This window comes from Dendroctonus ponderosae, unplaced genomic scaffold, assembly GCF_020466585.1.
Source record: "Dendroctonus ponderosae isolate FM_Combo_2020 unplaced genomic scaffold, Dpon_F_20191213v2 Dpon_F_20191213_1, whole genome shotgun sequence".
In the NCBI taxonomy this organism is placed as follows: Eukaryota; Metazoa; Arthropoda; class Insecta; order Coleoptera; family Curculionidae; genus Dendroctonus; species Dendroctonus ponderosae.
The window spans coordinates 47,187,669-47,204,112 of NW_026017110.1; the positions used below are offsets into that span (position 1 = coordinate 47,187,669).

The 16,444-nt window shown below is 38.5% G+C and overlaps 2 protein-coding genes across 2 annotated transcripts; one reads left to right on the forward strand and one right to left on the reverse strand.

The window, feature by feature from the left end:
* Window positions 1-2,085: 2,085 nt before the first annotated feature.
* Window positions 2,086-6,731, forward strand: LOC109545986 (cathepsin L). Its single transcript, XM_048668158.1, has 4 exons — window positions 2,086-2,248; window positions 4,743-4,848; window positions 5,616-5,969; window positions 6,054-6,731. Exons 2-4 carry the CDS (start codon window positions 4,756-4,758, stop codon window positions 6,621-6,623), a joined length of 1,017 nt encoding a protein of 338 aa, XP_048524115.1. The 5' UTR covers window positions 2,086-2,248; window positions 4,743-4,755; the 3' UTR covers window positions 6,624-6,731.
* A 3,231-nt stretch (window positions 6,732-9,962) lies between these two features.
* On the reverse strand, window positions 9,963-11,302 carry LOC109545987 (acyl-CoA Delta-9 desaturase). The gene is made up of 5 exons (XM_019898684.2): window positions 11,093-11,302; window positions 10,910-11,040; window positions 10,643-10,848; window positions 10,402-10,587; window positions 9,963-10,344 (listed from the first exon to the last, which is right to left on the reverse strand). Exons 1-5 carry the CDS (start codon window positions 11,232-11,234, stop codon window positions 10,038-10,040), a joined length of 972 nt encoding a protein of 323 aa, XP_019754243.2. The 5' UTR covers window positions 11,235-11,302; the 3' UTR covers window positions 9,963-10,037.
* Window positions 11,303-16,444: the final 5,142 nt, after the last annotated feature.

Below are 16,444 nucleotides of genomic sequence, written 5' to 3' on the forward strand. Positions count from 1 at the left end.
AGCTGTGAAAACGCAACTTTCCATTCAGGTTCCCATGTTGAAAGAGTTCACAGTTCCCACTAATTGCGCCTAGATTGAGCTGCACTTTAATTATTGCGTTACGGCAAGTGAAGAAGAAACAGACGAGAATTATAAATCACCTTCATTTGCTGATCGTGACATCATAAATAATGTATAATTTACGATTTCGAATAGCCGATGGCGTAACATTAGTGATCGTTTGATTGTCAGATTCCGATGCTTCTTCAACTTTTGCGGTTTCGCGGTGAAAGCGCTCAATACATTCAAAAATCACCATGTCCCGAAGCATCTGCTTGAGATCGCCTTTATTGACCCACTTCAGACGGTCCTTTCTCTTCTGTACATGCAATTTATGCTCACCGATCGAGTAGAAATCGCCCCAAAATTGTCTCAGCTGACCAGCCTTCAATGTACCGGATGGCTGCGAAACAAATCGCTGCCATTAATACCGGGCCATCGGGGAGACCAGGGAGAAAAATCTAAATGAATAGGTAGTTCCACAAACCTGTGCCAAAAATATCGCCTAAAACTTGCCTGTAGCAAGAAAGTTTTCGCGCTCTACTACTTGCGTCCAAACAAACGTTATTTGGCCGAAGACTTTTTGAATTTTGGTCACTTAAGAACTTGATGGGATAGCAATGGCAGATCCAGGGGTGGAGGGTGCTGGGGGACATGGGGGTCATGACAACGAAACTGAATGTCTCCCAAATGACCCCCCCTTGACTCGAAAGGTGGATCCGCCGCTGCTCAATGTATGATATTCAAATTTCGCTTTCTGGGTCAAAACCAATCGAATTTGCTCACTCATGTTGATATGATTGAATCGAGTTTTCAATTCTCTATCCAACGATGCCAAAACAAATTCTATGGTTCAAATGGCTCTTCAGAAACTTCGAAAAAAGCAGCGTCGTGTTTGAGTCCATTTTGGAACTCAAAAAAAGACGCAAATCTAAAACTTCTTAAAATCAAGACTTGTTTCAGAAAACTGTCAACATTTTCTTATCGATTGTTCACTTTCTAAAAAGGACATTTAGTTCTCTCTGGAATGATGTGAAAATAATGGTTCTGGCTCATTTTGCTTCCGAGAAGGGAGCAAAAACGTGACGGAAAACTTGAAATTTTTGCATAAACTTGCACCTAAGCGTATGATTAAAATTTCACTTTCTGGGTCAAAACTACCCGAATTTCCTCACTCATGTTGTTATGACTGAATCGAATTTTCAATTTTCTATCCGACGATGCCAAAACGAATTCTGTGCTCAAATGGTTATTGAGAAACTTCGAAAAAAGCAGCGTCAACTAAAAAAAAACGCAAATCTGAAACTTCTTGAAATCAATACTTTTTTGAGGAAACTGCCAACATTTCTTTACCGATGGTTCAATTTCTAAAAAGGCCATTTAGTTCTCTCTGGAATTATGTGAAAATAAGCGCTCTGGCTCGTTTTGCGTCCGAAAAATGAGCAAAAACGGCACCGAAAACATAATCAAATAAAAAATCTGTTTGAGAACAAAATGAGTTGAAAAAAAACGTATTTTGGGGTAATCCACATTAACACCGTTGAGCCCTTGACATGAATGATAAGAAAAGTTTTAATTTTGTTAAAAACAATGAGTTCAGTAAACCAAAGGGGCTTAAAACCGTGGTGGATGAGTGGATTAACATTGAAAGTTTTGAAGCGGCGCCAAAGTTAAAAAACATGAAATTCCACAGATCAGGAGTTCTCGATTGATCTTTACTCAATGTCTTGAGTTTTGAGTTTAAGCTTCATCTAGATGGCCTCAGCCCCAGCATGTGGGATTTATTAGAACTTATTTCTTTCGTAAGAAAATCTCTACTACCATCTAGTGAACGCAGACAAAAAGGATCAGTTCTCATTCGCCTTTTTGTCAGCCAATGACAATTAGACAAGCAGATCTAACCTAACTTGCTGTTGAGCCTTAACATTAAGGGGCTGATTACTTTTCGACCTATAAAAAATTGTTCACTGTTCACATTCTCTAGAGCTTTCTAAGTTATTAAGTAGACCAAGGAAAGTCGGCAACATCGCAAACAATTTACATTTTAATTGATTTAGTTGATAACAAAGCCAGGCCCGAAAATTTCTTTGTTTTGCTTTAACTGGTAAATAGTGGTCAGCAGTAATTTAGCTGCGTAATCTTCAAAAGTACGCAGTGCTTTGCATTTGTCATACTGTGCTTGAAGGTCTTTAGTGTAACAAGTCTTTTGGTAAGCTTGAAGCTCTTTTACCCATTTTTTTCATTTGGTTCTGTTTGGGGAAAAATTCGTTCTTTGATACATTGATGATCACAGAAATAAATGGTATACATTTCGTCATTAAATAGGACTTTCTCATTGAACTCTAATAGTTGCGTTATTGCTAGATTTCGCCAACAATGAAGCAATTAGAATCGATTAGAAGTCGTTTCCAAACCATTTAAAATATACTTTCAAAAGCTAATTTTGAAAAATTTGTCTAGCACAAAGCAGTGAAGCTGGAAACTAAAAATGTTTCGGTATTTTGAGGCACGGTTGAGTCTCCCAATTCCTCAAAGTTTTAATTCAGTTGATGTTGCTAAGTAGAAATTGTTTCGCATTTAAAGTAGATTTCTAAAAATTAGCAGTCCAGTGAGAAGCAGGAAGTTTTCAGGCAGTTTTAACAGCAGAAGAGTCTCAATTTTCTCAAAGTTTCTAAAAAAAATTGGTTTCACGTTAAAGGTCTTTTTTTCAACAATTGGTTCTTTTTTTTCAAAAAAGGTGGATCTCCATTTCAGCAAAGTGTGACTCCATCGAAATATTTATTTAAAACTCTACACGTTAAAAGTTATAATTATTAGGAAAATTAAGTTACATTGTTCCACATTAAAAGTAATTTTCAAAAAATCGTGCTGGACAAAGGAGCTCACTTAGACCCAGGAAGTTTTCTGATTTTTTTAGTTCACTTAAGTCTTCATTTTTATAACGTTTTACTCAAATTAGATCATCACTGAAAAGTATAGAAAAGTTAAAATTTAGGCTTGCCAAGTAAAAATTGTTCTACATTTACAGTCAACTTTCAAAAATTCGTTCAGGACAAACCAGTTCACTTAAAAATCGAAAGTTTTTATATATATTAAAATACATGCAGTTGTTACACATATAGTTGTTATACATGCAAAGTTTCACTCAAATTAGATGATTATTGGACAACAAAGAAACGTTCAAAGTTAGGTATTGCCAGGTAAAAATAATTCCTCATTTAAAGTGAATTTTCAACAATTTGTCCAGGACAAACCAGTTCACTTAGAAGCACAAAGTTTTCCAATTTTCTTAAAGTTTGGATGTTTATTGAAAAATTCATAGATGCTAAAACTCGATCCTGCCAATTCAGATGTGTCGCACATTAAAAGTCAATTTTCAAAAATTCGTCCAGCACAAACCGGTTTACTTAGAAGCAGGAAGTTTTTAGACATTTTTAGGTACAGATGTGTCTGTATTTTCGCAAAAGTTTTGCTCAAAATAGATCATTATTGAAAAACGTAAAAATGTTAAAATTGATCTCTGCAAATAAACTTTGTCCTCATTGAAAGTAAATTTTCAAAACACCGTCCAGAGCAAACCGGTTCACCTCGAAACAGGAACATTTCAGGTCTGCTTCACTAAAGTTAGGTTTCCATGTTCTGAAAGTTTCACTCAATTTGGATGTTTATTGAAAAATTCAGATGATAAAACTTGATCTTGCCAATTCAGATGTGTCCCACATTAAAAGCCAATTTTTAAAAATTCGTTCAGCACAAACCGGTTTACTTAGAAGCAGAAAGTTTTTAGACATTTTTAGGTACAGATGTGTCTCTATTTTCAAAAAAGTTTCACTCAAATTGGATCATTATTGAAAAACGTAAAAATTGCAAAATTGATCTTTGCAGTAAAATTTGTCCCTCATTGAAAGTCAATTTTCAATATACCGTCCAGGGCAAACGGGTTCACCTAGAAACAGGAAATGTCCAGGTCTCCTTCATTATAGTTGAGTTTCCATGTGCGCAAAGTTTCACTAAATTTGAATGTTTATTGAAAAATTCATATATGCTAAAACTTGATCCTGCCAATTCAAATGTGTCGCACATTAAAAGTCAATTTTCAAAAATTCGCCCAGCACAAACCGGTTTACTTAGAAGCAGAAAGTTTTTAGACATTTTTAGGTACAGATGTGTCTGTAATTTCGCAAAAATTTTGCTCAAAATAGATCATTATTGAAAAACATAAAAATGTTAAAACTGATCTTTGCAAGTAAAATTTGTCCCTCATTGATAGTCAATTTTCAAAAGTTCGTCGAGGACAAAACCCGTTCTCCTAGAAACAGGAAATGTTCAGGTCTGCTTCATAATAGTTGAGTTTCCATGTGCTCAAACTTTCACTTAAAAAAGATCTTTATTGAAAAATTAACAGATGTTAAAATTGCCAAGTAATAATTGTCTCACATAAATTTTCAAAAATTTGTCTAGTACAACTGGTTAACGTGAAAAGTGTAAAATTTCTAAGATACTTGAAGGGAGTTAAGTTCAAATTCTTCAAAGTTTCATTCAAATTTTATCACCCCTGCGATGTAAGGAGTTTTGTCCTGCTTGCTAAATCTGAGCTTGTTTCCCCAAAATGAAACTCAAATGGTTGTAAGATTTTTAAAAAGACTATTTAAAGAATATACAATCAATTAAAATTTGATAATTAAAAACTTATGTTTTTCTAGAAAATCGACAATAATGAAGACTTTAGTCCTTTTGGTGACAATCGCTGTTGCCTGCCAGGCGGTTTCTTTCTCGGAACTGGTCCAGGAGCAATGGAATAGTTTTAAGGTAAGCATTTAGTCGTTTGTTATTAAACGGTTGGTTCGAAAATTGTCGAATAACAATTGGGAAATTTTCTACCAACTTATTTGGATCGCCCATCATGTGATGTGGATTTCTGTCGATTTTTTTAAAACAACATACTGCGTATATCAGCAACAGGGAGGGTCAAAGGTTCCGATTACCGTTATTCATTGTTGATCCTAAATGTAAGCAGAAATTACCATTTACTGCTTTATCTATGCCTATAATGATTGTTGTTTATTTGCCATGCACACCACATGACTTTAGTCATTGCTCATATCAGTAAAACGATATGGAAGGCTGGCTTTGGGTGATTTGAGGAGAAAAAAAATCGCTACTTTGTTGTTTTTAATGTTCTGATTGTTTTAATTGCTTTAATGAGTTTTCCATGTTTCTATCTGGGACATGTAGTGACTGTTACTAAGTACTAAAAATTAATTGATTTGCAACCAATTTTGTTGAAACGGAAAAAAAATTGTTATGAGTCAGGCACAATTTGAAATCTTGATTTATTTGCCTGACTACGTGTAATTCTTTCATATTTTTGCTTTCCTACAAACACATCCATTAGTTCTTAAGGAAAAAACAAATTATTTGGGAGAGCAAAACATTTGAAAAACTTACCCAATATCTAGGAAACATTAGATTCTTTTTAGGCTTGTCTGTCATCAAAACCTCACATTTGTTGGAATTATTGTCTACAGATCAAATTTTGAATCCTGCTCTTGAATTTCCCGCTTGCTTTTGTTTAGGTTCAGCATAAGAAGCAATACGAGTCGGAAACCGAAGAACGATTCAGGATGAAAATCTTCATGGACAATTCGCACAAAGTGGCCAAGCACAACAAGCTGTTTGAACAGGGTTTATATCCGTACAAACTGGCCATGAATAAATACGGCGATTTGCTCCATCACGAGTTCGTGGGCCTTCTCAATGGCTTCAACCGGACGAAAACCTACTTGAAGCGTGGAGAATTGCAAGATTCCATCACCTTCATTGAGCCTGCTCATGTGGATATTCCCGACACTGTTGACTGGAGGCAAGAGGGAGCTGTTACTCCTGTTAAAGACCAGGGACATTGTGGATCCTGCTGGAGTTTCAGTGCTGTAAGTAATCATGAGGAAACCAAGACTTTCTAGGCTTCGGCCTTTTCCCATAAAACTAACACCGGAATTTCCGTGTTTGCTTAGACTGGAGCCTTAGAAGGACAACACTTCCGACAAACCAAAAAGCTGGTCTCCTTAAGTGAGCAGAACCTGGTGGATTGTTCCTCCCGCTTTGGCAACAACGGCTGCAATGGAGGTTTAATGGACAACGCCTTCCGCTATATCAAAAACAATGGCGGAATCGACACGGAAGCCGCCTACCCCTACATGGGAGAGGATGAAAAGTGCCGCTACAGCGCGAAGAACCGTGGAGCGACCGATAAGGGATTCGTGGACATTCCCAGTGGAGATGAAGATAAGCTGAAAGCAGCCGTAGCTACTGTGGGTCCAATTTCCATTGCAATCGATGCCAGCCATGAGTCGTTCCAGCTTTACTCAAATGGTGTTTACTCTGATCCTACATGCAGCTCTACTGAGCTGGATCATGGCGTGTTGGTTGTGGGATATGGAACTGATGAGAAAACTGGCATGGACTACTGGTTGGTGAAGAATTCATGGGGAGACACCTGGGGGCTGGACGGCTACATTAAAATGGCCAGGAACCAGGATAATCAATGTGGAGTTGCCACGCAAGCCAGTTATCCATTGGTTTAAGTAGGGTTAATTTCTTTATGTAAACAGTGCCAATAGTAGGAGGTCGAGTTTTCACAATTTTGTATTTTTTATAGCGCGTTTGTTTGTTTAATATAGAAAATGTAAAAACATTTGGGTTTTCTTGGTCTTGGGTTCAGGACTTGATTTTCCCCAAAATTCCGTCAGAGCAGCGGTAACAAAATTAAATAACAATTTGTATGTTTAGGAAAGGTGGAAATCCAAGAAAAGCTGCTAGATGTGGACAGTAAATGCAGCTGGAAATTAATACTAAAATAATATACAAAAAATGCGGCATTTTTTTAAATGTTAGTTGCGGACTTTTTGGTGTAACTCTTAAAACAGGCCCTATTTGGATCATTAAAAATTAGTTCTAAAGCGAGTGAGTTGGTCTAAAAATCGTATTTTGCGAATGTAAACTCGGTTGGAAAACTTGAAAGTCATGAGTTTGAAGGTCGAAAAGACAATGTTTCAAGACAAATGTTATCAATGTTTTCTTTGTGGATTTAAGGTCGCAATTTTTTTGGGAAAACCGCTTTTAAGTGTTGAAATTTTCTGCATAACGGTGTTAATATCGGGCCGATTTGGAAATTTTTAAAGTTGTTGAAAACGTACGATTTTGTCGAAAAACTGCGTCTCGGAAAATTCGGTCGGTTGAAAAACTTAGTTATGATGATTTGAAGGTAGAAAACGCGATTTTCCGAACAAACTGCTTTAAATTTTTACCTCAATTTATTTTCAACATACAACTTGAGATTGTTTGCTAAGTGAATTATCGACTATTCCGTCTATGAAAAAAATTGTATTTGCAACAGTTTGGAAGGAAATGGGCTCTGAATATTGGCAAGCGCGAAACACTCTCAAACTTGCACATACTTACACTCTTTACCGTGTAAATCGGTCAGTTATCAACATTTTTCAGAAATTCAAAAACCACTAAAAAGCCCATAGACTTGGCGTAAAAATTTGTTTCACGGCCAAAGTTTATTTTGCTCACCGTTTCAGCGCCACATAAAGAAAAAAATTTGCAATTTATATTTTTTTCTTTTAAATTTTGGCAATTTTTGAGCTTTTTCAAAATCGCAAATGTGTAAATTTTTCACTTAAAAGTCAAATTTAGATCAAAATGCCACTATTCATTAACATGGTTTTCGTATATACTTTCGTAGAAAATAGATTTTGGAGTTAGAGAGACTAAAACTGCCACCCACATTGTTTGAGCACTTATTTGCTCATAACTCCGCAACGGTTGGCAATATTTAAAAAATAAAAAATGTTCTCGGTGGCCACAGGTATTCGCTAGAGTTTAGCTGTCTTAAAAAAATCGGCATTGGCAACGGTTTGGCAGATAATCAACCCGGAATGTTGGGAACCGTTCGACGGCTCCATTGGCGCATACCTGCACTCTTTTGGCCGAAACTTCGTTAGTTTTCAAGATATTTCAAAAGTTCAAAAAATCCCAAAATGACCAACGACGTAGCTGTAAAAACTATTCCACCCTCAAATTGGATAGTCGCTCCAGCAAGGAAGTAAAATAAGTTTAAACGCACAGAGTAAAGTCTTTTTACTCGTTCCTCTCTTTCATTCTTTTTCACAGAGTGAATTCCAGTGCATTAAAGGACGAGTACCCGGACGTTTGGAAGAAAATATTTTTTTGTCTACAGCTTTTGTAAATTGTGGTCTTGCTTTCTATGTATACGATAAGTAAAGTTATATTTAGTTGCAGTTAAATGTCCCAAGAAAGAATAATTCCTAAATTCAAACGAAAAATTTTGTTTGTTAGAATGTGCCGTTAGCTCTAAGGTGCCTCTCTTTCACCACTCAGTCATGGTCTCAGCGTGGCTCGTTTTACAAGCACGAAAAAATACAGTTACCTTTAAAAAATCATAACTCGGAAACATAGACATCTACACAATGACGCTTTCTATCGGTTTTGAGGTTCAAAATCTCCTGCAAGCTCAAAGAGTTTCACTTTAAATGCAACTTTCTCCAATTTTTGGCAAAACTTTGAAACTTAGCCCATTTTGAAATCTGGCAAAAGCGCACGGCTTGCTTCAAGAACTCATAAATTGAAAACTAAATATACCAATTATCCTCCAACCAAGGCATTTTATAAAACAGAAAAACGTATACGCGTCCGGAATTATTCGCATTGAATCCAAATTTTGGCAGTTTTTAACGCAGCTTTAAGTCTTACCTCGTTTCAACCTCTGCGGGACAAAGGAGGTTCCTATTAAAAATCATAACTCGCAAACGAAAACCTCTGGACAATTATTATTTGCCAGGCCTTTCGAGTTGATAATTTTCAACATGTTCTAACAGTTTCACTTTGAATCACGGTTTGTAATTGTGGGAATAAGTTAGGAAAACTTTGACAATTGGCTCATTTTTGCACAGGCACCGGAAGAATCTTAAACATCTGACACTAATAGTGTCTGATGGAGAACAAAAGCATCTACACGCTAAGAATTTTTCACTTGAAACCCGAATTTTGCAATTTGTGTCGAAACATTTAATTATGGCACATTTTATCATTTGCGCAAAACACGGTTTCTTTAAAAAATCTAATCTTGAAAACTAGGGCTCCTACAAAATTGAAATTTCCGCTACTCTTTAGAACAGAAAACCGCCTTCAAGCTCAGGAAGTTTCACTTTGAATCCATACTTGTCCAATTTTTGTCGAAAGTTTGAATTCTGGCCCATCTTAAAGCGCAGAGCTTCCTTTAAACAATCATAAAGTAAAACCGAAAAATTGACAAAATTGCCCATAGCGATATTTCACAGAGCTCAAATGCCTCTATAAGTACGAAAGGGTTAATGTGAAACTCAAATGTTAACAGTATTTACCGATACTTTCAGTCTTGTCTCAATTTAGCAGATCCAGTGTAAACAGGGTTGCTTTTGAAAAATTATCACTAAAAAACGAAAATTCCTAGACAATTGCTTTTCCTGCTACTTCGTAGAGCATGAAAGGCTTCATAAGTCCGCAAAGTTTCATTTTGAATAAATACTCTGTAATTTTAACTCTGTGATGATAAATTCTTACCAGCTTTCTGCAAGCTGGCGCCCTATCCTCCATTTGAACCACTCCAAACAGCTGGATGTGCTAAGAGCAGTGGAATCAGTCGCTTTATTTTTGCACGGCTTCTCGGATCACCTTTTTGCATATTTTTTTAGAGCTTCCATAGCAGAACAAAAAAAATCTGCAGAACGTCTTCGAATTTCAATCTCAAACACACAGGCTGATTATAACTCTTTGTGATGACAAAAGGCTGCAGAAACCAGCAACTTTACTAAGCTTTCCTATCTGGTGAAAACATGATCGTTTCAACAATAAAAAAATGACTAGTAACTTCTTTTAATCAAACAAACACAACAAAATTAAATAAGTAAAAATATTTTTTAACGAAACTGCAACTATGAGCAGCAAATCTTGGACGCTACACCATTGGGCTCGACCACTTGCATGCCCTCGGCCAAACATTGGCTGATGGGCAATTTTTCGTTCACCGATCGGCTGACAGCCTCACGTACGTTTCGGCTGTTGATCGTCTTCAGGTCGGTGGCATACCCCAAGGCGGCGCACACTCTGATGAACTTGGTCACACAGTCAGTGCCGTACTTGCCAAACTCGCTCACTTGATAGTCCCAGGGGCTCAGATAATGGTAGGAAATCCAGTAAGTTTTGGTGAGGATGAAGACCAGGTTGGTGTCGGCAGGGAATCTGAAAAAATCAATTCCCAGTGGGCTTCGGTTCAACTGGAAAAAGCTGCTGGCCTACTTTTCGTCCAGTTTCAAGTCCCAGATGTTGATTGCGCTGTGAATCAGCCAGGTGGCGTGCAAGGTGAGAGCATAGCGAAGCCAGCCAATCAGCATTGCCGACGTCAAGATTCCCTCTCCCCAGTACTCGCATGGCGCGTTGACTGGCAGCAGCGCCACCAGCAGGAAGAACAGCATGTTGTACCACCTAAAGTCCCCTCGTTAACTCCAGTTGGTACAATTGTTACCTGCAAACCGAGTACTTTTTCTGGAACATCACTATCTTATCATTCTCCAGGTCGGTAACGTCGATTTCCTTCAAAGCCTCCTGCTGGGCGGGGCTTAAGTCCATGGTCAAACTGATGAACTGGGCCTGGAAAAAGCCACTTTTCGAGTTGTAGGGATCCAGGTCCGTGCCGATGTATTTGTGATGGAGGCGATGCCAGCGCACCCACTCATAGATCGAGCCCTGAAAGGATTGGCGGACGATTAAGGACTTACAAATATTATTTCTACCAAGAAAAACTTACATGGCCAACGAGTGTTTGGCAAAGCATCAAAAACAACCTCAATCCAGTGTTGGCTTTATAGGAGGCGTGCGCCCAAAGGCGATGCGCTCCAGCAAATTGCCCCAAAGTGCCCAAACTTATCAGAAAAATGCCTACAAAAAACTCTTACTGCTAACGTTCATTTGAATATTAGTGAATCCTTACCAAAGAAAACAGTTTTCCATAAACATCCGTAGCTGATCAGATAGCCAATGGCAAAAACAGCCGATGAATTGACCTGCAGCTGAAACAGAACGTACAGCCAGTTCATTTCGCGACGTTTCGACAATTTTTGTTGCTCGGCCATCTTGACTCCACAAACCAATCGACCGTGAACGTTCAGAACTTGACGAACAATGACTGGACTGAATTGCGTGGAATCATCGGAAATTACTTTAAAATATGGAAATGGTGCCCCATTTATTGACCTTAATGTGAATATCAATAGAAGGGTCATTTGGATTAATGAATATTATTATTTGTCCCTCCAAAACCAGTGACTATGCTGGAATTGTGTTATTTTATTCACTTTTTTTATAGTTATCGGAAGGATGAGATCGAAAAATAGCTGATCATTTCAGTTCGTTCCAGTCGAGAAAGTTTGGCACAATTCGCCAACATTCGATTGAACGCTAGGAAGGTTTGCATTGGAAGAATTGATCATTTGGCTTTACAATTCCTTAATACTTGTTTCAAACCCAAATTTCTCATTGTCTACCGAAACTTCGAATGTCTTCGAAAAGAGGCACCGCTTTCTTCAAAAACCCACAAATTATTAGTAAAATTCTAAACCATTGCTACTGACGCTGGTATATAGAGCACAAAAACTTCTACATGTCGGAAATGTTTCATTTTAAATTCATATTTTTCCTAAACTTTGAATTTTCGCTCAGCTCAGCAGAAGCAGCACCGCTTTTTTCAAAAAATCATAACTCAATAACTAGAAATTGTAAATATCTGCATTTAGCGCTATTTTATAGAACATACAAACGTGTACAGACGTGAAATATTTCACTTCTAACTGAAATTTTTGCCGCGAGACGACTAAGACAATAACTGTCTTTGGGTGTGATGCAAACGCGCACTACATTTTGTGGGGCAGCAGTGACACCAATAGACGGGGCGAGTCTCTTTTAGAATACCTCACGACCTCATCACTTGAAGTCTGTAATAAGGGAAATGGTGGAACCCGGGACTCTCAACGATGAGAGAAACAGTGAGGAAGCTATTTAACAGGGCCAAACGAAACGAGGCCTTCTGGGGTGAATACAAAACATCCCTGACTACATATGGCAACGCCATCAAAAAAGAAAAAAGGTCTTCATGGAGGAAGGAATGCAAGGATATCGAAGATATGCCGAGCTACGCCAGACTCTATAAAGCACTCTCAAAAGAACCACAGGGAGGATATACAACAACAGAAGAGGAGTCTCTGGAGCTTATGCTTAAGACTCACTGTCTTGGATCAACACTGGGAACAGGCAGAGAATAGGAAATACCGGTGACCTACAGGACGCGACAGCGTGCACCTAAAGAGCACTGGACTCTTGCCTCAAGCATCGTAAACCAGTCCAAAGTTAAGTGGGCCATGAGTTCCTTCAGACCATTTAAATCAACAGAACTGCTACAACCTGCTACAACAGGGAACCGATTTCCTGATGCCCCTCTTGTGCAAGATGGCATATATACCAATGGAATGGGGAATGGCGAAAGTAGTATTCATTCCAAAACAAGGGCGGGCGACGTATGCCCATGCCAATTCCTTTCGCCCGATCAGCCTAACAATCTTCTTACTCAAAACAGTAGAAAAGCTGATCGACAGGCATATCAGGGAAGAGGTTCTTACTAGAAGCCCTCTACACCACAACCAATATGCCTACCAAATGGGAGAATCCTGCGAATCTGCTATCCACGAGTTGGTGCAGGGGGCACAAACCTCATTAGAGCGTAAAGAAATTGCTCTGGTGGCTTTTCTGGACATAGAGAGAGCATTTGACAATACCTCTTTTCAGTAAATCGTCAAAGCGGTGAAAAATAGTGGAGTGGAGCCTATAATATGTAAATGGTTCCAAAACATGCTGAGATGCAGAACGGTTACTGTCGCACTCAATGAAGTCAGCATGGAAGCACGGGTAGCCGGCGGGTGTCCGCAGGGAGGAGTTTTGTCGCCTCTGCTGTGGAGCCTGGTGTTGGACCGGCTCCTGTCGTCTCTTAAGGGGAAGGGTTTCTACGCACTGGGATATGCGGATGATATCTCCATTGTTGTACAGGCAAAGGTTTGGAGACACTGTATCATCATTGATGCAGCAGGCGCTAAACATCACCGAACAATGGTGTAACACGGAAGGGTTGAAAATTAGCCCATCCAAGACATCTATTATCGCTTGCACACGGAAGAGAGATCTTAGAGCCCTAAGACAAATGTCTATATATGGAAACAAAATACAAATGTCTGACACTGTTAAATATCTTGGGGTAACCCTGAATAAGAAGTTGTTTAAAGAACATGTGGATCAGAAAACAAACGAGGCGATCAGGGCTTTATGGACCTGTAAACGCACTTTTGGAAAAACATGGGGAATTTCTGAAGGAAACTTTTGAAGGTCAAATTTTAAGAATTAAGTTACGTTTATGAATTAAGGACTTGGGTAAACGCATTTAACCACGCGGTGTTAACTTGGATTTTTTGAATTAAGTTAAGGATTAAGAATTAAGAATAAAATTACGACGTTGGGTAATCCAGCACTTACTCAAATCATACTTGACCGAACGCATGTTTCAAGTCAGAGTAAATCAATCTCTATCTAAGATGCGAGATATAAAGGCGGGAGTGGCCCAAGGCTCAGGTCTTGGACACTATACAACTTGTTCACTGCTGACATACCTGCAGATGGATTTATCTCAACATTCGCTGACTATACTGCGTTCATGACCACACATGAAAATCCGGTCCAAGCTTCCGCAGCCATGCAAACCCAACTAAATAAAATTGAAGACTGGCTCTCTAAATGAAGAATTGCAGTTACCGAAAAGAAATAAAAAAATGTAACCTACTCTATGCGAAAAGGCGACTGCCCGCCAGTTACACTAAATGGAATTCCAATACCTCAAGATGTTTCAGCAAAATACTTGGGGATGCATATTGACAAACGGATGACCTGGGAAAAGCACATTCAAGTTAAGCGCAAAGAACGAAATTTAAAGTTTAACAAGATATACTGGCTGACAAATCGAAAATCACAATTAAGCCTATACAACGGAGTACTTTTGAACAAAGTAATTCTGAAGCCTATATGGACGTACGGCATTCAGCTGTGGGGTACTGCAGTAAATCATGCATGCCAGTAAATCAAACATAGAAATTCTGCAAAGATTCCAGTCAAAAACACTACGATGCCTTGCGAGAAGTCCGTGGTACGTCAATGCAGCAATGCACTCTGACCTGCATCTTCCATGGATCCGCGAAGAAATTATTAGATCTGCCAGACCGTTTCACTTGACCCAGATGCCCGCCCATTTTTGCTGACTATGATATACACTCGCTTTCAAAAGAATTGCACCTCCCTAGTTATTTGGACATTTTAAAATTTTGTAAAACCTTGCAGACCCCGGTGTTCAATCTAGATTAAAAGTTTCTAAAAACGGCAAAATGGATTTCATTACCAAAGCCGGACAGATACCGACGTACAGAAACTGGCAGTACATATGTAGACATGGCAATTCCGCCAGTCACGCCAGGGGCGGCGCCGCAGTGCTCCTCAAACCCATCACCAAACTAGGCAAAGCAAATCCTCCCCACCTCAACAACCCTTTGAACGACTGCATACATGTTACTATACCCTACTTAAACGACCTGATACACATATTTCTGACATACATACATCCACACTCCAACCTAGAACAAAACATACTGACCAAAGCAAGTCTTTAAAAATACTCAATTATTGTGGGCGACTTTAACTTCAACAAAAACAAAACAAAACAACTTAAAAGATTTTTAGACAATTCGGACTTTATAAAACTGCACACCCCACCAACTTTTCTGATGCCCGGAAACCCAGACTACACACCAGACGTTTTACTGCACACAACAAACTTAACAAGCACCATTAATAACATAAGCCTAACTAACGAACTTGAATCGGACCATCTGGCTATAACGTTTAACATAGACTTAAAACATACCCAACCTACCCTCAGTACATCGAATCAAGAGAAAAAGCTAAACTTAACTAAGACTGACATAGACAAAGTAAAACAACACATACATAACTACGTACAATTGCAAGCACAGACCATCCCTATTGAATCCATACAACAACAACTTTCACTAGCGATAGGAAAATTCATCCCTGAAATAAAAAATGTTTTCACCTACACACCCTACCCAAATTCATACTGAGACTCATAAAACATAAGAGAGAACTTTACAGACTATATACTTACACCCATAATAACGACCTAAAAAAGGCCCTGAACCAACTGAACAGGAACATTAAAACTCTGATTGGACAATACCGACAAAACAAATGGTTAGAAACATGTAAGGGAATAGAAAAAGACAAGGGCAAAACATATTGTCAAAAAATCAAGAAATTAGCACAATACAAGGAAACTAACACTACTGACACAATTGACGAAAACGGAATAGAACGTTACACAGACAAAGAGAAAGCTGACGCATTCGCCGGACACTATCAAAAGGTATTCAGCATATCGACAAACCCTAACTTCGACAATGACAACTGGAACTATAGTACTATAAAGCCCTATCACACATCAAAAAGACAGCACCGGGAAAAGACAAAAAAATTCCGAAAACATGAAAAAGTGGTGTAATAATTCCTATATCTAAAAATGGACGGGACGGTACACAAATGAAAAACTACAGACCTATTACATTACTCCCGGTGCTGGACAAAGTTTTGGAACACATACTTAAACAGAGACTCGAAGAACTGATCGGAAAACATATACCAACCTACCAATTTGGCTTCAACCAATATCACTCGACTATTCATCCGCTATTTATTTTGACCAACAACATACAAACAACTCACCTAACTGACAGAAAGTCGGCATGTCTACTCATGGACATCAACAAGGCTTTTGATAATGTCTGGCATAGGGGCTTGCTATACAAACTATACAAACTCCACACACCACCATATCTACTACACACCATAAAAAACTTATTAGAAAACAGACAACTACAAGTACGAATTGACAACACACTCTCCTTTCCTTTTCCCCCTGAACAAGGGCTCCCTCAAGGATCTTCTCTCTCACCCTTTCTCTACAGTATATACTGCCATGACATTTACAATTACAACTTACCAGACAAAAATCAAATCGACAGAACGGCATACATATTACAATACGCTGACGACACGGCACTTATTGTACACGATAAAACTACTAAAAAAGCGACTGAAAGACTCCAAACACTAACAAACAACACAATGACATGGTTTTATAAATGGAGACTAACGCCAAACGCGACAAAAAATCAACTTC